Here is a 25345-nt window from a genome sequence, read left to right as displayed (position 1 = left end):
AAGATATCTGAAAATTTCTGAAGTTCAATTCTCTCTCTCTCAATATGTCTGGCTAAAACTTCTTCAATCTCTATAAACTCTGCTAGGAATATATCATAATAATAGAAACAGATTATTTTATAATGTATTGTATACAATCAGAATTGGTTCAGAAAAATAATATCTTGACGAATAGCGATATGGAAGAGACCGTGTGAGGACTCCTGCATCCAGCCAAAGAATATCCAAAGGAGCTTGGAGAGCGTTGTGGATAACAGGGCAAGGGTGAGTTGAGACTTCCGGTGACCAGAAAGCTATTGTAAGAGGTAAAAATTCTGATTCAAATCTGATTGTATGTGATAACATTATAAAATAATGTTTTCTAAGATTATGATGTATAATTAGTATGAGGTTATAGAGATAATTTCATTTAAAATAATGAATTTGTTTTTGTCTATTGCTGATTACATGCAAAAAATAACCATATTAATTAATATGAAACCTACCCTCGCCTTCCCTCTTTAGGGTTGTGTAGATCTTTAAACATATATAAATAAAAATGAAACTGATAGAAATTGGACTTTAAACATATATAAATAAAAATGAAACTGATAGAAATTGGGTTATGTATGTTTTTCAAAATGAATAAAAGTTTCTTTACTTTCTTACAAATGTGCATATACTTTATATTTGAAGCAGTACTAATACTAATACTATTACCAGTCATGAAAAGAGGTTTGAGTTGAATCTGGAGGAGAATGAGGTTTACAAAACTGATATCCAATGCTGCTTGTTCTCCCAATCGCAGGACCAAACTGCTTTCATCGTTTTCTCACCTTCATTCTCTTTCTCAACCGTATGTATAAATATATTTACACAAACATTATCATATCATTGCAATTGTGTTGTTGAGCCAAATTGAAATTTGAAATTTGTTTTTTTATGTATGTATATTACAGGGAGCTGCCATGTTTTGGAATTGCTTTCGATATTGACGGAGTCATTCTTCGTGGCCACTCTCCAATTGGTGGATCTCCACAAGCTCTCTCTCAACTTTACCATCATTCCGGTATATTTTGTGTTTTTCAACTATTCTTTTTTTGATTAATTGTTTTAAACTAACTTCATTAGTATCTATTGACGTATATTTAACAACCTAATGGACCTTCCTCGTTCTCGATAACAAGAGGTCGAATTAGGTCGAGAGTTCGACAGTGTGTAAAGAATCTTGCAATTCACCCTACTCCAATAAAAACAAATTGATTACGCACCAACATTGTATAATTATTATTTATTTCTTTTAATTAAGGGGGAACCAGTCTGTATAATTGATTTTTTTTTAATATTTTTTATATTTTTAAAATTTTAATATGAAATAGATATTACTGAAAGGAGCCCTATGCTTTCTTGCTGATACTTTTCTTTATGCTGTGGGTAGTCATTCCATGTATGTCTACTTGCAATTTAAAGTAACTACGTCTCTATAAATTTGTTGCCTGTAACTTCTTTTTTAACACACTAATGTCAGATGTGAAGATTCTCTTTTCTGTGAATTTCCTCGCAATTTTATTGGCATAATCTATACGTTCCATTAAATGCATTTATTATTATATATTTCTGTGCAGGTAGTTTGAAGGTTCCGTATGTTTTCTTAACAAATGGTGAGTTGCATCTTTCGTCCATTATTCCAGATATAATTACATTGATAGTGTGAAATAGCTTTGAACTGAATGAGATGGTAATGCCCTCTTGTACATATGGATATATCTACTACTTGTATAATATTATGCGCATCAGGTGCATTAACATTTAAGCTATTTGCATATGTTCATCAGTTTTAGCATCCATCTTCAGTCACACCTTTATTTGAATGATAAAATGGAAATTAAGTTTTTTCAGTAGTATCTTATGTGTTGAAAGTATTTTTGAGAATTAATCTTATAGAAATTAACAAAAATAGGTGGTGGCGTCCCTGAATCGAAAAGAGCTTCTGAGCTAAGTAAACAGCTGGGTATCAGTGTTCGGCCGCAGCAGGTATTTATTAAGTTATTAATGTTATAATAAACTCCCTCTTTTAACTACACCTATTTCAGACTCTATAGTTTAAAATTTTGTGTGGCCAAAGAAAAGTATTTAACTGAAACCGTCTTATGAGACTTTAATGTGTTTTAGCCTGAATTCTAGCAGTTCGAGAGATACAGAAATTATGTTCTTGAAATATGTTTTCAAAAATATTATTTCCTAGTTCCTACACTGCATTAAATTTCCTGTATAACACCTTGGTAACTTGATGGAATATGACCTGCTTTCTGTATTCTATCTCTGAAATGTGCCATCATAACTTTCTGTAGAAGTTGCGGATGCTAACATGTTTACTTATAATTCAATCTAGACCATTACCTGCCACCTAGATCTTATCTATATCGTTTTCAGTTCTTATGTTCCAGTCATTCAATACTGTAATGCAGGTTATCCATGGGCATTCACCTTTTAAACAGCTGGTAAAGAGGTATAGAATCATACCTATCTTTTAACTATGTTTTATTTTATTTCACTTGGCCTGTAGCGACATGTTGTTTATCCATTTTAGTGGCATTAATATCGTAAAGTAGTGAAGAATGTGATATACTCGAATGTCACTTAGCTTAGCTATAGTGTAAAAGAAGTCAATTGACTAAAATGATAACCAGAAAGACACAGTAGATATCTATTTAGCTACAATGCTCTAAATGAGAGTAGACTTGTGTTCAATTTTATCTAAAATAATGAAGTAATGAAATAAAGTATTGTGTTTTTTCAAGTGTAAGAATATTTGGTTCTTTTACAAGATAGCAACTGTAGGGTAGAAGAAGGTCGGAACTTCGAAGAACGTCTTAGGGATCAATAAGCTGTACTGGTGTGTAGAATGTATGAACACTGACTTTGTATTATGCTAAAATTGTAATGGTTAAGAGTTGGTGTCCGTTATAATTGTTAAGGCCACTGCTAGTATGTACTATAGAGGAAGGAGATAGCTTATGAACAATGCCACATCGAATCTACCTTAATTATTTAATGGAAATGTAATGCTGGATGTGAATTTCTATGGATCACAACCTAATAACCATACGTAGAGAGATATTCTCCATAGTCAACAATTTGATTTCATAATTTATTGGATAAGTGAGTGATTACAGTACTTCTATAAGACTTAATACTGATAAGAATATAAGATTAACTTGTGGCCTAAGGCCCATAACACTTGGACTTATAAATTATAATTCAAATATATATCTAGATAGTCAGATCCCACATATTAATTTATAAATTTATTAGATACTTAAATTTCTCTTTATTGGACGTGCTTAATATCTACAATGAATAGATAAAAAAAATTCTAATTAACTTCATTTGTGTTCCCATCAAAATATTCAAAGATATATTTTTTAATGTACAACAACCTGCCGGTAAATATCCAGTTGCTAAAAGACTATAGGGTTTTAAAAAAGAAGTGGTGTGTTTAATTTTGATCTCATTTAAATCGATAGCTGCTTCTCAGTTTCACGGTTCTTTTTTGACACAGATATGAGAAGGAGCTAGTTGTAGCTGTTGGTAAAGGAGAACCTGCTGATGTGATGACTGAATATGGTTTTAAGTAAGAGTGCATCTTTGTTTATAAATGAAATATCTTTTTTGGCCCGTGTCTTTTTCTAACTCTTTTTCTGCTGTCTTCAATATATTTCAGAAATGTTGTCTCCATGGATGACTATGCATCAAGCTTTGACAGCATTGATCCTTTGGCACAGTATAAGAATTGGAGAGTGGATGGCCAGACAAGCTCTTCCAAGACTAGCATTTCCTCCCAGAGAGTAAAGGCAGCATTTATTGTTAGTGATCCTATCGACTGGGGCAGAGACATTCAGGTTAATATCAATTTTTTACCCTATGTTTTTAATACATATTGCTTCTATTTTACTATATATGCAAGGTAACAATATTCTCCTAAACATGTACATGCCAGTGTTACTGAAAGCATAGTACTTAAATACGAAAGTGTAAGACCAGAGGAGAGTTATATAAACATAACAGGCGTATATATAGAAAGTTAGTCTATGCCCCTGTCATCTTTAGATATATTTGTTTGTGTTTAGCATAGGCAACTACATCCAGTGTGGACAATAACTACTATTTTTTTTCCTTCATGCCTGGTAAAAGGAGTACTGAACCATTCAAGAGTAATCAGTATGACATAAAAGATGCAATTATGTAGCAGCAGCACAAATTTTGGACTTTCAGCTGCAAACAAATATATCTCTATGCTCAAGCTATCAGGGTGACTTATACTTATGACCGCAGATGCGTGTAGTCAGAAAGTCTATTATTAGCTACATGTTCTGTAGAGTATAATCAGTCTGCTATTTGCTCGTTGTCTTTGCAGAACCTGTATATATCCGTATTTGTATCCATATTAATCATATTAATCCAATACTGAAATTATCGTTCAATTTCATGACCATTTACAACTGCAATTATAAACATTTTTGTGGGCTTAATCTAAGTCGGATAAGGGAATTAATTTGCCACTATTTCTGCCTTACTAAATAGCTAACTGATGACTAGGATGCAAAATATTGGGTAAATGAGGAGAATCGAGTATGCTGGGCATTGAATATAGTTATTCTTTTAAGTAAATTCCTTATTTCTGCAAATAATGGTGTAAGACTTAATTTGGCAGCAGAATTAATTTAAGTTCTCTTAGTTTCCGCATATGATACTTTATGGTGTCTATGAGTGGAGATAAATGCTGTAATATTTAAAGGTTTCCTTGTTATGGTGAAGGATTAATCAAGGCTTGTTTCTAGAAGCCTCTGGTGCCTTCAGCTGATTGACCTTTTGGATGTCTGGTGTAATTGCAGTGATTGTTATTTTTGTCTTCAATCTCTTTTACGTAAATAGATTTCAGGCCGCAAGGTTTCAGCCTACTAGTGTTGATTGTAGGATCTCCATGAACTTCGAACATCAGATTGGAATAACTGCTTTTGTTCCTTGTTTTTTTGCACTGTTACTTCAGACTTTGCACATTTATCAATATATTTTGGATTCATTATATTCACTTCATGGCTCCTAGTTCCCAGGCCTTCTATTTTCTCACTTTTACAAAGTACTTAGGCTGTTGTCCTGTGGTCGTAGGTTCTTTGTGACATATTAAGAACTGGAGGTCTCCCTGGAACAGAAATAGCACATCAGCCGCCTCTTTATTTTGCCAATGACGACATCGACTACCAGGTTGGTTACAAATTTGGTTGCAGGTTATGTAAATTGATTCATTGGTAATAAAAATTTGACAAGATATTGATGAAATGCTACCTTAGACAGGCTGTGTTTCCGTCTGAACGGCTTGGTATGGCTGCTTTCAGAATTGCATTAGAGTCTATATATAACAGGTAAAGTTGTATACACCTTTCGCATTATAGTGCCAGCTGCATAGTATTATTCCAGATGGTGTGTTCTTTGTGTTCTTGATTACATCCACCAATCTTGCACACTATTATCCTACACTATTCAGTAGTTGTAATTTGGATTTTGGATACAACTGCAATATAGTAAGATTAGTAATAATTTCGCTACTCTGGCTGGTTTTAGCCTTTTGGGCATCAAATGAGAATCACTTGTCAGGATGGAATCATGGAAATTTTAAAACTTAAAAATGAGGGCAGATTGCTAGTGGCTTCTTTGTTATTGAAAATATAAAATCATTTTAAACTATAATCCTGGATATGTGCTATATACTAATTTCTAGAAATTTTGATGTGCAGAATACATCCAAAACCGCTGGAGTATACATCGTTTGGGAAGCCCAAACCTTTCGTTTTTCAAAATGCTCAAATAGTACTAAAGGATCTCTTGCCATTACTTGTTCACAATCTTAAGGATGCCAAACCTGGAAAATATGATCATCATAGTTTCAAGACCTTATACATGATAGGGGATAATCCTGCGATTGACATAAATGGTGCACGTCAGGTTGTGTTCATTGTGCCAGTTTATATAATGTCAATATGATACATTGATACTGTGAAATCAAAGCTCGCTTTATTTATGGATGTCACTTTTCAGGCAGGAAAACCTTGGTTTTCCATTTTAACGAGAACAGGGGTATTTAAGGGAAAAGAAAATCATGCAGAGCATCCAGCAGATTTGGTAGGTTGAATTCCTGTATTTAATAGTACTTCCTAAATCTGATTTTAGATGGTCAGAAATGAGAAACACCGACACATAATTTAATATGCACCACAAATCTTGTACAATCACTGTCAAGGGAACAAGTGGATATCGAGGGTCCGAATCTTGTCAAGGACAAGGTGGGGTAGGTGTGTGACTGTTTAATAACCAAGATAAAAACCGAGTAATAAATTATAGATTTCCTTTGCGAAAACTATTAATGTTCCCAACATACACACTGTCAAGGGTTTTCTGGGTTGAAGAATAGCTTTTCTTTTATGTAAAAGAACTCTGAAAAATTGTGTATTACCATCTGTGCAGGTTGTTGATACTGTGGAAGAGGCAGTAGACTTTATACTGAAAAAGGAGCGCATCCTGTAAAGTCTACGGTATCTGTGAATTCTTTTGCTGGTGAGTTTGTAGGATTTAGAGGCCAGGCTATGAGACTTGTTGGTCTCAAATGAGAATCATATGGTAGCCTTGAATAATTAAATTGATAGGTTCCAAGTCGAGGAAAAAGAAGTGGCAACTTACAAATTCTTTTCAATACGTGCTTCTCACCTGGGTGAATAATTTGACGATGCCGAAGTGGAGGAAGACCTATCCCGAAAGCATAATTTATTGTTCTTATTCACATATCATAATTTCATGATGTACAACTGTATCCTTAACCTCCATAAAATGAAAACATTTATTTGCTTTGGGGTCATACTACTATATTATTGTGTTGAGGTGGTGTTCGGATGATAATAAATCCGACCCCCTACCTAGTAAGTAGTATTGTAACAAGCACAAGCATGCTTTTCAAATTTTCAGATTTGAACAATTAATCTTTTATAAGGTATGTGTCCGATCCAACTTTTGAAATACAAGTAATCGTTATGAGTTGCTCGCTCCATCATTGGAATATTTCTATCGTTAGGAGGATTCGTAATAAATTATTAGTTCAATAAATAAGTAATGAAGTCAATAGTAATTTATTAAATGTTATTTTAGTGTTAAAATATACTCCTATTTAACTTTACTCGAATTCTCAATCGATTATACTTAATTTTCGACCTTCAATTGATATCTCAAATTCTCAATGGATTATACACAATTTTCAATTTCTGTTTTTTTTATATCACTAGAAGGACTATGATCTAGTATAATAGGCTGCAGTATAATAAGCTGCAGTTAGCTCTGAAAATAACAAAATAGAAATTTGTATGTAGCAATCGTAATATATAGGGAAATTTACTCGTCGCATTAGTATAGTCAAAATACGTGGACTAGAGAAAATGTTCCAAAATTATTGGACCATGTATTTCATTATTCTTTTACTGATCGCCAAGAATAGTCATATATTTTTTGTTGCTAAATAAGAATAGTCATATTTAACTCTATAATGTATTATTTATATGTTTTTATTATAAATAAAATTTTCTATAAAATATGGTCTATTTTATTTTTCTTATAATAATTTATACTCTGTTATAGAAATATAAATCCATAAAAAATAATTTAACCGATTTAATAAATTACCGATAAATTACAAATTGAAATTTCAATTAATTAGTTTCAAATTTTTGAAATTTATAACCATAATGGTATATATTTATTTATACTACTTCCTCTAGAAATTCTCTACTCAACAAAGTGACTGTTCGGTGAAAAAAAACAAAGTGAGTGAAGTAACAACGAAAACCTACTAAACTACTCATAGCTCATGTAAAAAACAAAACTCATTGCACCCACTCACTTAAAAATATTTTAAGTCGAGGCATGGCTGGGTATGGTATGAAAGAAGTCCCTATTTCAACTTTCAAGGTAAGGGGGAGGGACTGTTGACAAGGCAAACTTAATTCTTTCTCGTTTATCTCCTCGTCTTTTTGGATATCATAAATTTTTGGAAGTATTTAACTAAAATATCTATTTCTAATCTCTATTTTTTTATTTAAAAAATCATTCATGAATAACTCCTCAAATTAATTCATCTTTTTTTTGGTGTACTTCATATCCATTTTCAAAATCTTTTTCGAATAATACAACGTGAGCGCAAATATTTATACGCTAGGTACTACATATGCACAAAAAACCCTGGTCAGATTAAATAATTTGGTCCGACCCGATCTGGTCAAAACTCGGTCAAACCCGACCCGGTCCTGACCCGGGCTTAGGCCCTTCACGGGCCTTATATTTTTAGGCAAAACCTGACCCCGCCCGACTCGGTTAAAAGCTTGGGTTTCGGTCCGGCCTGTTCTTTGGACCGACCCAATTAAAAGACCGAAAAAACCAGGTTAAAATCTGATTATTCTAATATATTTTTTATATATTTATAAATTTATATTTACTATAAATATAAATAATATTTTAAATACATATATATTTACATATTCGTGATTAATAATATTATTTATATAATTTATTACAAGAATAATGAAAGAATATATAATAAGTACACTATGTATATTTGGATAACATTGATAAAACATATTATTCTATAAACATGTTTATTTTTTGCCGAATTTAAATGTTTTCATAAAATATTTTATGCAAACTAATACATTTTTACGATGATGTAGTTGCTAACATATGTAGTATTCAGAATCTCTAATAAAACTCGATTTGATTTTAATTAAAAAAAAGTCTGACCCGATCCGATCCGACCCAAAAAAAAAGTTCAGTTAAACCCGCTTCGAGGGTCCGAATGGGCTTTAACATTTTCTGAAAGCCCAGCCCGGCCCGGTCAAAATTAAAGCCCGAAAAGCTCAGCTCGGTCAAAACCCGGGCTTTTTGAGACCCAGTCAAAAGATCCGGTCCGATCTGATTCAATTGGAACTTGATAAATGAATATGGATCGTATAAAAAAAAAGTTCGATTCACTAAAAATCCGATCCAATAAAGACGTGATCCGATCTGTTAAAAACCCGATCTGACTTATATTATATATATATAATCTATATATTTAAATATTTTAAGTTTCTAAGTACAAATTTTTCATTAAATTTAAATTCCTTAATATTTCTTTCTTGAAATTTACATATTAAACCTGATACACAAAATATTCAAATGTATTTATATATTCTTTTGGAATTTTTAATAATAGGCTGGTTGTGTAACTTTCAGAATATATCTATATTTAACCGTAGAAAAGTGAAATTTAACATAATCAATTTACTAATAGTTTAATTTCGCTACATTAATCCTTAAAACTGAACATATGTGCAAAATTTTGTGATGTAACCATATCGGTGTTATATTTTAAAATTCATAATTTTCGATGAACTCGTTTCAATATGCAAAAATAAATAAACTGAAATTCGATGACACGGGTCTTTGAATGACCTGCACATTTATCTAAACACATATCGTATCATTTTATATTTTTCTTCGTTCGTTCTTTTTTTTAATGTTATTCTCCCGATATTAAAGATGATATCAGGTTTTTTCCTCACATTTTTAGCTTTATACACTTTATTTTACAAAAAAAATTATTTGTTCATTCATTTTCGATATTACTCGTATGATAAGTTGAATAATTAGTTTGTTCCATTTCGAAAGATTTTTTTTTCATTAAATGATAAATTAATTTTACGCAGATTATACACTTAATTTTACAAGTATTTTAATTTTCTTAAAGTTACTTTTCGTAACTTTTGGTAATTTTTAAAAAACTTACAAAATTATTGTGCAAATAATTGCGTAATTAATAAATAAAATAAATATTCTATATCATAAGTTATTCTATAATCCAATAACACTTCTAAACTCTAAATAAAAATTGAATCTTAGAGTTCTAACACTTACCAAATAGCAATTATATTACGGAATTGATGGGTCTCGTGACTATGTCATTGCATATTTGCAATATTACAAAACTTTAATTTCCAAATATTTTTCATTTTCATTTTTAGAAATCAGCATATAGCAAGAATAATTTAATTTGAGAAATTGTATATATTTAGATCTAAATGGATCGGAGCTCCGATCTGAAATTCGAAAATCCTAATGAGATGAATATAGGTTGAGCTATAATTTATCCTACACGCGATCCGATCCGAATCCGATTCGACAAAATTAAATGAATATGGATACAGATCTACTTAAATCCGATCTAAATCCGAGCCGTTGACAAGTATGACCCGGCCTGATGAGTCTTTTGTACATCTCTACTAAGTAATATCTCGTTATCAGAAAATTTATCAAATTCATAATTTATATATGAACATTTATAAACAATGATATGAACCATTTTGAAAATTATAACATTTCTCGAATATATGATTTCCAAGAATTTGGGGTGAGAGACGATACAAAAAGGAAGAAAAATGATGAGTAATTAGTAAACAGAGAAGAAAAATGATGAGTTTTGCCAAAAATACTTTGGGAAAAGAATCGTAGTGTGTATGCATCTTTGTGTTTTTAAGACCATCACCTTTTTATCCTCCCTATGTGAATTCCACTTCCCTCTTCTGGGTTTTTGCTGTTTTAGAAGAGATACACATTCATTATTATTATTATTATTATTATTATTCTTATACATATTTTATAATATAATTCAACATTCACACGCCATCTTAATATTCACATACACACACAGGGGGAAATCATAGTTGGTTGGGAGGAGGAGTAGGAGAAGGAAAGGCATGAATTGTTTTCCATGGGCCAAAGATCCAACCAAAAAACCCAAAACTAATAATAAGATGAAATTCAAGACCCTGGATCATAACTCTCACAAGCCTGGATCACCTTTAGGTACCTCCTTTTTTCCTGGGATTTTTAATGCCATGCATTTATGCTTATATTTATTTAGAAATCTGTAAATTTATTTGCCTGTTTTTCAATATTTACGTGGGAATTTTTTTTTTTGAATTGATGTATTTTTGTTTTAAGGAATGATTTTGCACCCTCCAGATTTTTTGATTTCTTGTTTAAACCAACTTTTGTTGTTAAATTGTTAATGGGCAGGGGAATTTATTGATTATTCATACTGAAGTCATGTTTCTTGTGATTGTATTATTATTTCTATTAGTATGTAGCAGATTGGTTTCATAGACATTTACTGATTTTGAATAGCTAGAATCAGCACAACTGAAAAGTTTTAATTTTTATGTAATTTACTGTTGTGGTGTGTTTATGTATTTAAATTATCTTTTGTAGAGGAAAAGATCAATTTTAGGCTATGAGTAGAGATAAGGTGTGTACCATACTACTGTTACTCTCATGCTCTTCGAGCCGGATACATTTGCAAAGGCAAATATTAAGTTAATTTAGTGGTATTTGTATAAAGCGGGGGCTCTTTGAGCTTATTATTAAGTTTGGTTTAGATTTATTCAAACTCTCATTTGAACTTTTGGTCGAGGATCCTTAGTTCAAAACTTTGTATTGAAAAACATTCGTTAGTGACATTAGATAACTTAACATTTTAGACTCGTTAACAAATATTTTAGCAAGAATTTCTTGTTTTTTTTTCAGTTTTTTGAGTGCCACTTGGTGCTTGGTGGTTTTATAATGTGGTATTGTGTATGTTATTATCATTAGAGTCGTACTGCTATGGTGATATAAATGTGAACAATTTGAACTTGAATCTCTCTGTGACTCTGTGCATCATGTATCTTACTCTTTATTCCTCAATGGTTTACCCTTTCGAGTCTTATTTTCAACTCCTAATGCATGGCTCAGATGCACCAAAGTTTGCTGCGCCGGTTAAGAATGATATGAAAGATGATGCAGGAAAAGTTGCTACGGATAAGGTTGATATGAAAGAAGATGTTGTGAATGCTGAGGAATCTGCGGTTACTAAGGAATCGGAGGTTGGTGGAAGCGTAGATGGCGATAATAAAGAGAAGGGGAAGTCAAAGTCGTTTAAATTCAGTGAATTGGTTGATGCCAGTGAAAATTTCAGTATGGAAAATTTTCTCGGTGAAGGTGGATTTGGGAAAGTTTTTAAAGGGAAGTTAAAGGATACTGGTGAGGTCTGTTGAAACCAAATTGTTTTTTCATGTGTTCTCAACTTGCATATTGATTCTTTTCCTTTTTGTTTTCAATTAGATCTATCCAGGCAGCTTTAGTATATAATTTAGGATCTGATTATGGATTTGTATATTGATGCTTTCCTTTAATTTTATATTTTGTGGACAGCTTGTAGCTATTAAACAACTGGACACTGATGGCACACAAGGTATTAGGGAATTCGTCGTTGAAATGATGACTTTAAGTTTAGTTGATCATCCGAACCTTGTCAAACTAATTGGATATTGTGTTGAGGGAGACCAGAAGTTGTTGGTGTATGAGTATATGTCATTGGGTTCTCTGGAGAAGCATTTGTACGGTAATATTATGTTACAATAACCCTTGTCTTTGTTTTCCAATCCCGTATTCTTATATTTGGATGTGTACAGTATAAGTGTATAATTTTTGTCTTCGTTTTGCAATCCAGTATTCTTAAATTTGGATGTGTACAGTTTAAATGTATAATTCTTTCTTCGTTATTACATGATGTCTTTACTTTTTTCTTTGCCATCTTAATTTTTTCTTGTTGTATAGGCCCTAATCGTGAAGGTCTTGATTGGAATACTAGAATGAAGATCGCAGCTGGGGCTGCAAGAGGATTAGAGTATCTGCATGATATGATGAATCCCCCAATTATATATCGTGATTTAAAATCCTCTAACCTTCTGCTTGGGGAGAATTATCATCCCAAGCTATCGGATTTCGGTTTGGCCAAAGTGGGACCTACCGGGACTAATACCCATGTGTCAACCAGAGTAATGGGAACAGAAGGTTATTGTGCACCAGAATATGCAATGACTGGCCAGCTGACCTTTAAGTCGGATGTTTACAGCTTTGGGGTTTTTCTTTTGGAAATCCTTACAGGAAGGAAAGCTATAGATCACAAAAGACCATCCAAGGATCAAAATCTGGTTGATTGGGTAAGATTTCCTTCCCTTTTTTTTTCACTGGTTAACAGATTATATTCTTATATATTCTTATAGGTAAATCATGCACATTATTTACTTCAAACTCAATTATTAGCAATGTGTTGTACAAGTAACAATTAGGCTAGCTCGTCCTTGTTGCTAGGGAGTGCTAAAGAACTCGCCTAATTGCACAGTAAAGAACTTTGAAATTACTTCTGTTCATTTGGCAGTAAGTGTAGTGTCTGTTAAAGTAGTAATCTGGATCAGCTATAGGTAAGTTTTGATGTCTAATTTGTAGCTGTACAAAATATATTTCAATTGTGTTAGGTTGGTTCGAATATAACAAGACCAAAATGGTTTAAGAATTTAAGTGATTGTATTGATATTTGTGCATAGTCCATCATCTCTCTTTTTCGCAGCATTACTAAACATTCAAATTTTTATGACCTGTACTGGAACTGACTGTTCTTCAATATCTCCTACTCGCCTAAATTATTATTGTGGCCTCCCATTACTTTGCTTAAATTTGTTCACTTCTTTTCCACCTCTGACCTTCGTCACATTTTTCGTTCCATTTACACCACCATTCCACACCAACCACCCGGAAGCGATCTAAGGTTGTGTTGACTTGGAAGGGCTGGAATGGTGGGAGAAAATAATGAGTTAATGAAGAAAAAGAGGTTTAGGAGAAGGTGGGGTGAGTGTAAAAAGAAATACCAGAAGGATGGAATGATAAGTTTTGTTAGGACATGGTGGACGCAAGGAATGACTATTCACTTTGAAACTAAAATGAATGAATTATAATTTAAACCTAAAGAATGCAATGGAGGAAGGAATAATATTTGTTCATACATATCCGAAATCAGTTGACTTCCATTCGAATCTCACCTAATCCCTTTCCATGCAAGTGTGAACACAAGTGTCCAGCAATCCAACTCTGTTAAATTTGGCAGAGCAATTGGATGCTAGATGGTTAAGCACACATGGCCCTGTGCTTGTAGCATTGTGGCAATGACTTGTACAGTTACAGGCTGTCTATTAAGGTCGGTATCTACGCACATCAGAGATCCTAAAGCCGCATCCAGATTTGGCATTCTACACTGTACTACTGTTTTAGCATTGTACCTGTTAAATAGATGATTAGAATCTCATTGACACAACAATAACATTTTTCATCTTCACATTTCATATTAAAAATGTGGTTGGCTTTATAGTCAAGCACCATGCCGGTGCTTGTAGCTCTATAGTAAGGACTTGTACAGTAAGAGGCCATCTATTACATTTGTGTTTATGCATATCAAAGATACTAGTAGCCACATTCATCATTTCATTCTACATTGCCAAACTATTTTAGCATTGTACCTGTAAAATAGATGATTTAATGATATAATTTCATCAACCACAACACTAGAATCTTTAATCTTTATGTTTCTATATTGGGGATGCAATTGACTTTTAACGTTGAGTGTTTCATCCTAATAATTGCTGAAGTAGTTTTGGTTTTAATAAAGCGATTGATTTTCCATGACCGAGTACGCTGAAAAAATGAAACGAAATCGTTTGATTTTGTTTGCAGGCACGAACTCTGTTGAGGGACAGGAAGAACATATATCAGATGGTTGATCCTGAGATCCAAGGTCATTATCCAGCAAAACAGTTGTATAAAGCTTTTGCAACTGCTCTAATCTGTGTCCAGGAGCAACCTTCCGCCCGCCCTCGTGTGTCCGAAGTGGTTAAAGCTCTAGATCACATTGTGTCACAACCATATTCGCCAAAAAGTCCTCCTGCAGAGAGCACTCTGGAAATCCCTGCCATCTCATAGCCAGATATTGGTTTCAATGGCCATATATATTTTAAACTATTCCAGAGGTGTTCTTATACCATTCCAGCCGTGATCCTGATTATCAAGTTTTGTATCAGAGCCATGATGACAGGTTCTCAGCTTCAAAAGCATTATCTTGATAGGCATAAGAAGGTATCTTTCACATTCTTTATATAATGTAAGATGCAGGAAACTTTTTTATTAGAATTGTCTCGGACCATCAACTGAAAAGTGAATAACTCATAGTTGTCCTCTTTTTTAAAGAAGAGGAGCTTCCGATTCTGTTGGTATTTGATTTTTTTTTTTTTGCATTTTACTACATCTCTAGCATCCACAAGTACACTTTTATACAAAACTAGCATGAAAACCATCGTGTTCTGGTATAAATTTAAAATTTTCGAGATCGAGATTTTGTGGTGTGTGGGATATTCATTATTTGGTGATGAATATGTTGTACTTTAGCTATATAATTACCTAGTTATAGATGAAAACTATCCATAATTGAAATATTTTTGTTTTGCGAAATGAGTAGTGTAGATACTTAATAGTTTATAAGATTGTGCCCAATGTTTATAAACCGACTTACTTGTGTTTTTGGTCCATGTTTGCAAAGTATAAGAGTCACATAGATAACAAAACTGTGGACAAAAAATTTCTTTATGTACCCAATTCATAAAAGTAGAGTTTTTTCTTTCATCCATACATATCAGTTCTTGTGTGAAATATTTATTGGTACATGATGTGATTTTGGTTTGAAATGTGTATTGGTACATGATGGTCTATCTGTCAAATTTCCTTCTCTATAATTGGGTTGATGTGTCCCTATGTTCTTCATCGATTCAACATATGTGGGAATGTTGTTTGCAATTCACTAAAGGTATGCGTTATTATAGTCTATTTTATTTTAAATCATAAAGTAATATAATATAATTTGAATAAATAAATACAAAAAAATATTGTGTTTAAATATTTTTGATAAGTTATAATAATTAAAATATCAAATATTTCTATAATACGCGACACGCGCACACACGAATCACGTGTATGAGTGGAAATATAAGATTAGGTGGGCGCGTGATCTGATTCTCATATGTAGTAGTTTATTATTATTATTTAACACTACTTTGAAATATAGTCCATCTATATATTATATATAATTTATTCATACTATAATGTGAAATAATATATTATAATCCGAATTAAGATATGTAAAACTAAAACTATGATAAAAAATTGTTAATAAATCATAAAAATAATACCAAATATTATTTCATTCACGCGGTACACACACATACATACCATTACCATGTGTATGATTGAAAACACAAGTAACATAATTTTCAATGCAATTATTTATGTATAGTAAATTTTAATTATAATTTTATTTTTACACTAAATTATATAATTTAGAATTGGATAAAGAGACCTTATATGATACATAATATATTACAATCTGAATCAATAAGTATATAAATTTGATCAGTATTAAAATATGTTAATAGAAACATAATAATTAAACTATCAAAAATTTCTTCATTCATACGATATGCACACTCCTATAATTTGTATGATATAAAACACAAATGAGTGATTTTTAATTGGTAAGAAAATGTCTAAATTAGTGTATATACTCGATTTCGAAAGCCCTAAATATTAATTACATTTTTAAAAGTAAGCACAATGATAAGTTCGTCATTATATTTTTATTCATGCGACACTTATACACACATATAATTTGCATGATTAAAAATTCATGCGAGTGTTTGGTCTAGTGGTAGGAGATGTGCAATCTAGTGTATAAACTCAAGTTCGAATTCATTTAAATAATTTTTTTTTTTAAGAAAATAGTAAGTCTAATGAAAATTTAGACATTTTAAACTGAATAAATTGTCTTAATATCTATATGGAATAAAATGTCTCTGGAACAAATAGCCCCATGTTGGGCTATCACGGGTCATTATCTAATAATGTTTTAAAATACATAGCGTATAATTTAAAAAAATTTAGTTTGTGCCGAATTTGTTAGAAATAAAGTATATAACCCCTAATAATTTAAAATAAAGTGTACGAAAAATATCATTGAAAATAACTTATTCTCAATCATTTTCTAGCCCGTTGACTAAATTCAAAAGTAAAAAAATACATTTTAGCTTGATAAAGCTCTGACATCATTTGTAAAAAACGGTCAAATTTTGAGTATTTTTTAGAAATTAAGTGACATTCTGTTAAGTTCAGAATAAGCTCAAATATATTAGTCCAAATAAAAATTTGGAATAGTTTTACCCGTAAGGACACAAAATAGTACTCGGTTTATCTTATTATTGTTGACTTTTATAACTTTACAGTCAATTTGATTAAATGACTAAAGTAGCAAATATAAAAAGAAATATGTGATTAAAATTTGGAGAAAAATATCCCAAACTACGTACTTAAGAGAGTTATATGAGCACGTAGTGTATTTTTAATAGTCTAATTTTTTAATCAATTTTTGTAATCATAAAAATACCCATGCATTTAGGAGCATTAAGCCCTGAAAATATTCGTAAGTCACAATATATATAATTTCAAATATTAACTTCTTCAAGACACACAATCATATCTAATATGTGTATGATTAACAACATATATGGTTGCGTGACTTAGTGGTATTATGTTGTGCAGAGTATTTTTAATACCGGGTTCGATTCCCACTAAAAGCATAGCAAATGTAAAAAAAGACAGATAATTAAAAATTATTCGTTAGTCACAGTAGATATAATACTAAATATTATTTTTTTCAAGACACACAAGCATATATAATATATATATGATTAACAACTCATATGATTTAGTACCTTAGTGGTACTCTGTTGTATAAAGTATTTGTAAAACTAGTGTTCGATTCCCACCAAAAGCATTTTTTTTATAAATGGTAACTATGAGGGCAATTTAGACATTTCAAGTTAAATAAAATGTCTCACCATTTAAATTGATTAAAATGTCTCACAAATGCCCTATGTTGGGTTAAACATAGCAAATGTAAAAAAAGATAGATAATTAAAACTTATTCGTTAGTCACAGTAGATATAATAATAAATATTAACTTTTTCAAGACACAAGTATATCTAATATGTATATGATTAACAACTCATATGTACATTAGTTGTATGCTATTGTATAAAGTTGGTCCGTGCAGGCTTTGATGAATTGCATGTATTCGGTGATGGATTGAGTGGGAGATTTTGTTATATTACTGAGTCGGTCCTTGAGTTGATTGATATGACCACGTGATGGATTGACATAGGTTGATGCAAGAGTTTGCCAGGCAGCACGGGATGTTGATGCTTGAGAGATGAGAGGAACAAGTGTGGGTGTAAATGTGCCAACAAATGCACCAAAAATGAGTTTGTCTTGACGAACCCAGGCGGAATAAGCAGGGTTAGGTGTAATCTTAAAATCAGATGTGATTGTAGAGGGAGGACATGGAGTAGTGCCATCAATAAATCGGTATAAATCAAAGCCTATTAGAATAGTCTCAATCTGTGTTTTCCAGGTAAGGTAATTTGTTGGTGTAAGTTTGATAGAGTTGTTAAAAGTAATGACAGTAAGAGGTTTGCTTGGTTCATGAGTATTAGAAATAAAAGATGAATCTCCATTGTTGGTCATGAAGAAGAACAAAGAGAAGACAAAGAAATTAGAGAGATAGAGGATCGGTTGAAGGCTGATACCATGTAAAGATTGAGAAAGAGTAATTCTCATTCACTTGTCAATGAATACATAAATATACAGATTGTCAAGCTAAATTACTGCTAATTTACAGCTACTATATCAATTATATTATCACATATATCAGTCTGACAATATTTTAGCAGACTACATAAGGAAACTACAACACATATACAACTACTAAATCATTGCTTAATTGTGACACTGATCTTGACTTGATTTGTTTTTATCAGCATGATCTTCATTATCTCTAATATGTTGTACGTGTAATTAACTTGAAACTTGAGAATTAGTTATCAACTTATCTTTAACTACTACTCTTCGGATTATAAGTTAAATTAATTTCAAGTACATTATTTGAAAGTATTTTATATAAATTCAGTTCTGAAAAACATAAAATCTGTATATCTATATTTTTCTGATAATTAAAATATGTACATATTTGACTTTAGTTACTTATTTTAAAATTTATAATTTGACGTATGTTATCATATATTTTAGATGTAACTTTGGTTCTTTAATATTAGTTTTCCAATATTTAGACATTAGGGTTATTATTAAATGTAACCAATGGATGGTTTTGTTATTTCTCTTTTTTTACAAAGGATTATAAAAAATAATTTTTCGCAACATCAAACATCTTTTTAATTATTTCAAAGAGCAACAAAAATAAATAGAAAGCAATAAAAAATAAATCAATATTTACAATCAGATCAGTCACGTGCCTTATACACACACACCACTTGTATATATACTTGCGCGCCTAAAACCGTTAGAAGGAATCTAAAAACTTCAAACCGCCTCAAATAACAAACCAGGAAATCACACACATCTCTCTCTCTCTCTCTCTCTCGATGCAGCGACCGAGCAGCGCATCACGAGTTCCGAAGGACTATCACTCAATTGATCTAGAGAAGCAACAGGAAGAGGAAGCAATGGAGAAGCCGCGACGCTGGTTCACTTCGCGCTCCAAATCATCTCCTTTCAAAACCACGTTAATTCATATCCTTCCTCTCATTGTCTTGCTCTGTCTCTTCATTCTCTGGTACTTCTCCTATCCAGGTATTTTCATCATCCCTAACTCCTTCAATTTTCTACATATGCATGTTTGTGCGCACGTCTTTTGTTAACTTTTCTGCGATTTCGACAAAGTTGCTTTGTTGTGTAATTCGAGAATTGATTCTAGATGGCTTAAATCGAAGTATTTTTCACTAGCTTTATTAAATGTATCTTTAGATTAGTATTGATACATATATGTAATGTATATAATGACAAATTGACAATGTATGTGTGCGCCAGTTTGTTACGTCTTCTGCAATTCGCTTATTTTTTGATTCGGAATTGAATTTATTGATAATGTCGTTAAGTATTAAGATCTGTATAATCTCTATTTGTTGCATATTTACGCACACGAGTTTGTTAACTTTTGTGAGATTTGGAGAAAGTTGCTTTGTTGTGTAATTCGAAAACTGATTTCAGATTGCTTTAGTCAAAGTACTTTTGCTAGTTTTCTTGAAGATTAGTAGATGAGTACTAATACATATATGTATGATTTATGTCCACGAGTCTAAGTCTTTTGCTAATTTTAAAATTTTTGCTAATTTTTTGATTTCAGAATTGAATTTATTGATGAATTCGTTGATGAGTATTAAGATCTGTAAAAATCTCTGTTTGCTTAGTCAATGTGAGAGGTGGTTTGAGATTGATTTGATTAAATTACTTGACGATCTGCAATATTTCTGTTCATATGTACATTGTACATTGTGCATCGTATAGATTTTGTAATATGGACTTTGGCTTGTAACAAATTGTGATTCTGTATATGACTATATATGACATGTGGAATGATATCTGTTTCTTTTTCTGGCCAAGCTGTAATGTATATGAGTACATATGTTAGTCAATCAATTTATACATGCTGAACAACCAGATTTTGTAAGTTGTTGGTTTAGGATTATAATTATTGGATTGTAATATATATATATATATATATATATATATGCTTTCTTCGTAAATCATTAACTATGCAAATACATTGCTATGAAATTGTTGGACATCACTAAGTAATCAGAGAATCAAAAGATTGAGTAGTGCAGTAACTTGTTTTAGTTACTTGTCATGAGTAGGTTTATGTGTTACTGCAATCTGAGAATACTGAGGCCTAATATCTCATCTAGGCTTGTATTGTATTACGAGAAACAGTATTTTCTTGTGGCTCTTAAAATTGTTAATTCTTAAGTTGTTGCACATATACTTTATGAAGTTGTGTGTATGTGTGCGCTGTGTATGACATGTACTTAGGCGTAGAGGGACGTCCATATTATTTTAACATCATTCTATCTATTTAACAACCTCTTGTGTGTTTCCATTTTGTACATTTTGCTTGTGTGTACTTGCTCTAGTGTGTACTGTTATTGCAGTCTTCGTTGATCATCCTTTTATATGAATGTAGAACCATCTTCATACCCTAATTTATTTTTTCTTTTTTAACCGGGGACCTAAAAGACAGTATACATTAAAACTCCACAAAATACTATTTATTCTGAAATGTGCAGCTGAAACATTATCTCCACATACACAGAGTTATGAAAACAGAGATTAGGAACTACAATATGTATACTTGCTCAGATATGTAAGAAAACCTGTGTTTGGTACTAATTCCCAAAAATACGTGCTTGTGCTGTTTGTCCTAAATGAATTACTTTTGAAATAGTGGAGTTTCTATTGCTGTTTTCTTTTTACCTTTTTTGGGCTTGTAGTTCTTTCTGACATGTGTTTGCTTTAAACATGCAAGTAATCAACATGTGAAACGGGTGATGCCATATAAATTTGATTGTTAACAATTCAAGGTCATATTAGTTCTATTTAATAAGTTATGCTTCACTCCTCTGATTGCTTGTTATTTATAAGCAATAAGCATTATTAAAAAATACATTCAGTTCATTTCTTTCTCTCTACCTCTCTAACAAACTTCAAATGTTAATGTCAAAATAGTCAACTTGGAAATCAGAGATGGAAGACTCACAAAAATCAATCGAGTTGAGATGCCACGTTCTTTGAATGAAACACGGGTTGATCTGACTATCTTGGCAAAGGCTACTTCACCAAATGTCTCAGTTTTTGATATGCTGATAGCTAATACTGCCACTGCCCCACAGCCAGCAACGCTAATACTGCCTCTGCCCCACAGCCAGCAACCCGAACAACTGATGAATGAGTGAAACATCATCCTTTCGCTACTTTACAGTAACTTTAGATGGAAATTACAGTATTGGTTCTCGGACATATGTATAATAAAATATCTCAGTTGTGGCAGTAGCTTCAGGGAAAAACTAGTGGTTCCCAAGATGACTACATACAGATTTTGCATAAATATTGGTAGAAATGGATACACAATAATGTGATAAAGAAAGTCTGCTAGATGTCGTAAATTGCTGTTGGCTGAAAGACTGTTCTACCTTTTTGAGATGTCCTACACTTCTGGAAGTTATATCTTCTGCAGCTCAGTTTACTCTACATATGACGCCGATCCCACCTTTCCTGTTACAGCTATAATTCGCTAACTTCACCTTGTCTGCATTTTCCAACCCATATGTACATAGTTGAATTTTTACTAGATGGCAAAACTCGACAACAATCCCTCCTTGGTGACTGTAACACGGAGGAATTTGTTCTATTAGAATTGTCATTTGTATGATGAACTGTTTATGAATGAAAAGATTCTTTTACATTGAAATTAAATCTCTTTAAATGCATCAAAAAAAACAGAGTCAAATACTACTACGTGGTGTACCTTTTGCCAACGATCAACATCCGGTTTTTTCAAGACGATGATGGACTCAATATGTTGAGGTGAGTCCATTCTCCATTGGCAATCAGGATGATGATCTTTCTGGAGTGAATGAAATGCGATGATTTGCTTCCTTTTCTCGTAATGGCTCATAGTTTTCATATAATAAATAAAGGGCTTCTGGCAGGGGTGCCTTGTAACCGGCCTGGTATTGAATGCATATGCAGTGTAATCAGCCCTCCTGTACCAGTTAAGGAACGTTCTTGTAGGCATTTCTAGCTCTCTTGGCGAAAGTATTCCTCTTATGATTTGAACAACGTATCCCCATGAAACGGTGATAGACCATTTACGCTTCTTGTCATAGCAGATGGACTGCTGTATTAGACTGGCGCTGTCGTACTTGGCAGCTTCAAATAGGTGATTAATGGCCTGCACTCTTGTCATTTCTGGATATATTGGATCTACTACGTCCAGGTGGTGTAACGAAACCAGGGGAGTTACAGGATGAGCTCCCAAAAGTCCTAATAAATTCCCATACACGTCATACTGCATAAAAAAATAGAAATGTTTCTCTTTCAAAATAGGACATAGAGACAATTGAAATACTAGTTAGAATATATCGCATTAACCGTGAGGACCATTTCTGCTTATGGCCACTACTTTAGAACTCAATTATTGCTTGTGAAACTAGTTGTATAGAAATTTATGTCCAGTGTAGTATCAGGTTGCAGTGTCAAGGTTTCACCTAATATTAAGATATTGCAATCTGATTTAGCAACTCTAAACTAATCACTTCTTTAATATATCGGTTAATTTACCTGATGAAATCCGTATTCCTTGGTGAGTGGCACACCTAGTTCTGCCATGCAAGCGTGCATTCTATCATCACTTCCATACAATCCGGGGTATCGTTGAATGCATCCATCGTGCATCTGCTCCAATTCTTTTGCCAGTGGATAGCTTATAGCAAATCCGCCTCCACCAAATGCCATTGCATAGGAGAAAACTATGTTCTGAACATGACTTTCGGATATACACCCAACATAGTAAAGCTGATTATGGTCATACTTAGACAAAACTCTGACTACATTTTCAACCAGAAACACAGTATCATCATCTCCCATGACAAACCATCTAATATCTTTCATCCCCAACCTTAATGTCTCAGTAACTACCCTTGCAATCCTCAAAGCTGATCGGTCACCTTGCCTATTCGTGTACTTAAATTTAGAAGTGTCCCCAGAAATCCGAATTTCAGGCAACCCTTCATTTCCTTTTCTACTTACTTTCTGATCCAACCAAACAACCCCTCTAGTTTCCCCTGGCCTCCACCATTGTTTTATGTACTCTTTTCTTCCCTCCCACAAATACGAAGATGCTGCAACTCCAAAAGCAATGTGTTTGAGCTCGGTATCAAACGGTTGAATACCCGATGCCCGTGTAGTAACATTAGTAATTTTATTGCTTAACAGAGATGAATTAGTCGAATTTTCAGCTGTTTGAAGGGTTTCTCTTGTGCGAATAACATCAGAATCACAGCGTAAAGAACAGCTGGGATTATCTTTCTTTAGGATGAGACTGGAAGAATATAGAAGGTAGAGAAAAAGCATGCCAACAAAGAACCAAGAAACGGAGTTTGTCAGAGGCAGGCGTTGTCGAGGAGAGGTCATAATTTGTCGAAAATGAAGTTTGTTGTGTAATATTACACAAAGTGTATGGTTTAGGTAAAAAAGTGAGTTTGATTAGCATGGTCACTGGAAAAACACAGCTCAAAGAGTGACTACAGAGAAGGAGGAATGTGAGTGATTGAGAGAAACGGTCTGACTGAGCGATGTTCGGATCTTAGAACAGAGGAAGAAGCTCACTTGTTTGTTGTATTAACGACAATTTAGGCTCATCTTTTCTTGCATGAAACTATATATATTTTTCTCTAATTGCTATATTTAGGAGGTCTGATAAACGTAGTATCTGGTATCAGATTGTTGGACAATATGTTTGTATTACTATTACGGGAGAACCTCTATATAAATTTGTTGACAGAAAAAAAAGAATCTCTTTATAAAAATACTCTATATAGTAATAATTTTCTTAAATTACGATTACACAGTTATAATTAAGAATAACATTTTCATATTTTTTCTAAGTATATCTTTTATTATTTTTCCTCTATATAAAAATAAAAATGATTAAAATTATATATATACACATATGTAAACCAAATCAAACTAAACTCGCTTAGAGTGTGTTCTGAGAAAGGTAAAATGTACCCGGTCATCCTCCTACCTTCCTTTAAAATAAGAAGACTATTTCCGTGAAAATTCTCGACTTAGTGAATAGACATAAAAAGTGTGTGATAAGTGTGATACAATACCTTAGCATGTGACGTTATACATGTGATACTTACCTCGAATTAAATACATCAATGCAAGTAAAGAACTTATGAAATGATGAATACAGACCACTGATGATGTCAATTTACTCGTGCAACATAGAAAATTATGAACGAATCCTTCGCTAACCATGAGACCTAGCTTCTAATAACTTGATACGCCGTTTCGAAGCAGGCTTATCTAATATCATGTCACCTTTGAGATTTAAAGTCGCCATATCCAAACCTAATTGATATTTCCGTGTCCTACACCGTCTAACTCTCTTTCTCTTCCCCCTAACTGAAATACATTCAACTCGTCTAATTGAGGCTGAAATACTTCTCATCCCAACGTAAACGCCCCTATCTTATTTTCTTAGAAATTGACTCAATACCAAGAACTCTTCTGAAATCCTCATTTGGTATATAATCAAACATATTGCAACTGTAAATCCACTGCGACATACACATTTATGTCGTTTGCAATCTACGCTTTTGATTCTTTTTCAATGGCTCACATTTAGACCCATATAATTATTATATGACGGTCTAACCGCCAATTTATAGAATTTATCCTT

The 25345-nt window shown here is 32.6% G+C and overlaps 3 protein-coding genes across 5 annotated transcripts; 2 read left to right on the top strand and 1 right to left on the bottom strand.

Annotated features, from left to right (window-relative positions):
- The first annotated feature begins 679 nt into the window (after positions 1 to 679).
- Positions 680 to 6881, top strand: LOC141707324 (mitochondrial hydrolase YKR070W). Of its 2 annotated transcripts, XM_074510417.1 has the most exons (13): positions 680 to 835; positions 939 to 1048; positions 1605 to 1640; positions 1940 to 2013; positions 2448 to 2488; positions 3542 to 3613; positions 3704 to 3881; positions 5149 to 5244; positions 5335 to 5402; positions 5775 to 5982; positions 6076 to 6159; positions 6502 to 6591; positions 6681 to 6881. In XM_074510417.1, the coding sequence occupies exons 1-12, from the start codon at positions 738 to 740 to the stop codon at positions 6559 to 6561; spliced, it is 1125 nt and encodes a 374-aa protein (XP_074366518.1). In that variant the 5' UTR covers positions 680 to 737; the 3' UTR covers positions 6562 to 6591; positions 6681 to 6881. The 2 variants fall into 2 exon arrangements, with proteins under 2 accessions (XP_074366518.1, XP_074366517.1); XM_074510416.1 differs by having other exon boundaries at positions 6502 to 6881.
- Positions 6882 to 10494: 3613 nt separating this feature from the next.
- On the top strand, positions 10495 to 15307 carry LOC141707323 (putative serine/threonine-protein kinase PBL5). Of its 2 annotated transcripts, none has more exons than XM_074510415.1 (5): positions 10495 to 10917; positions 11896 to 12137; positions 12304 to 12493; positions 12709 to 13094; positions 14659 to 15307. In XM_074510415.1, exons 1-5 carry the CDS (start codon positions 10809 to 10811, stop codon positions 14902 to 14904), a joined length of 1173 nt encoding a protein of 390 aa, XP_074366516.1. In that variant the 5' UTR covers positions 10495 to 10808; the 3' UTR covers positions 14905 to 15307. The 2 variants fall into 2 exon arrangements, with proteins under 2 accessions (XP_074366516.1, XP_074366515.1); XM_074510414.1 differs by having other exon boundaries at positions 10497 to 10917; positions 11845 to 12137.
- A 6296-nt stretch (positions 15308 to 21603) lies between these two features.
- On the bottom strand, positions 21604 to 24069 carry LOC141688798 (uncharacterized). The gene is made up of 3 exons (XM_074492913.1): positions 23218 to 24069; positions 22403 to 22945; positions 21604 to 22260 (listed from the first exon to the last, which is right to left on the bottom strand). Exons 1-3 carry the CDS (start codon positions 24067 to 24069, stop codon positions 22159 to 22161), a joined length of 1497 nt encoding a protein of 498 aa, XP_074349014.1. The 3' UTR covers positions 21604 to 22158.
- Positions 24070 to 25345: the final 1276 nt, after the last annotated feature.

Source organism: Apium graveolens, chromosome 2 (genome assembly GCF_009905375.1).
Source record: "Apium graveolens cultivar Ventura chromosome 2, ASM990537v1, whole genome shotgun sequence".
NCBI lineage: Eukaryota > Viridiplantae > Streptophyta > Magnoliopsida > Apiales > Apiaceae > Apium > Apium graveolens.
This window is presented reverse-complemented; position numbering and strand designations above follow the sequence as displayed.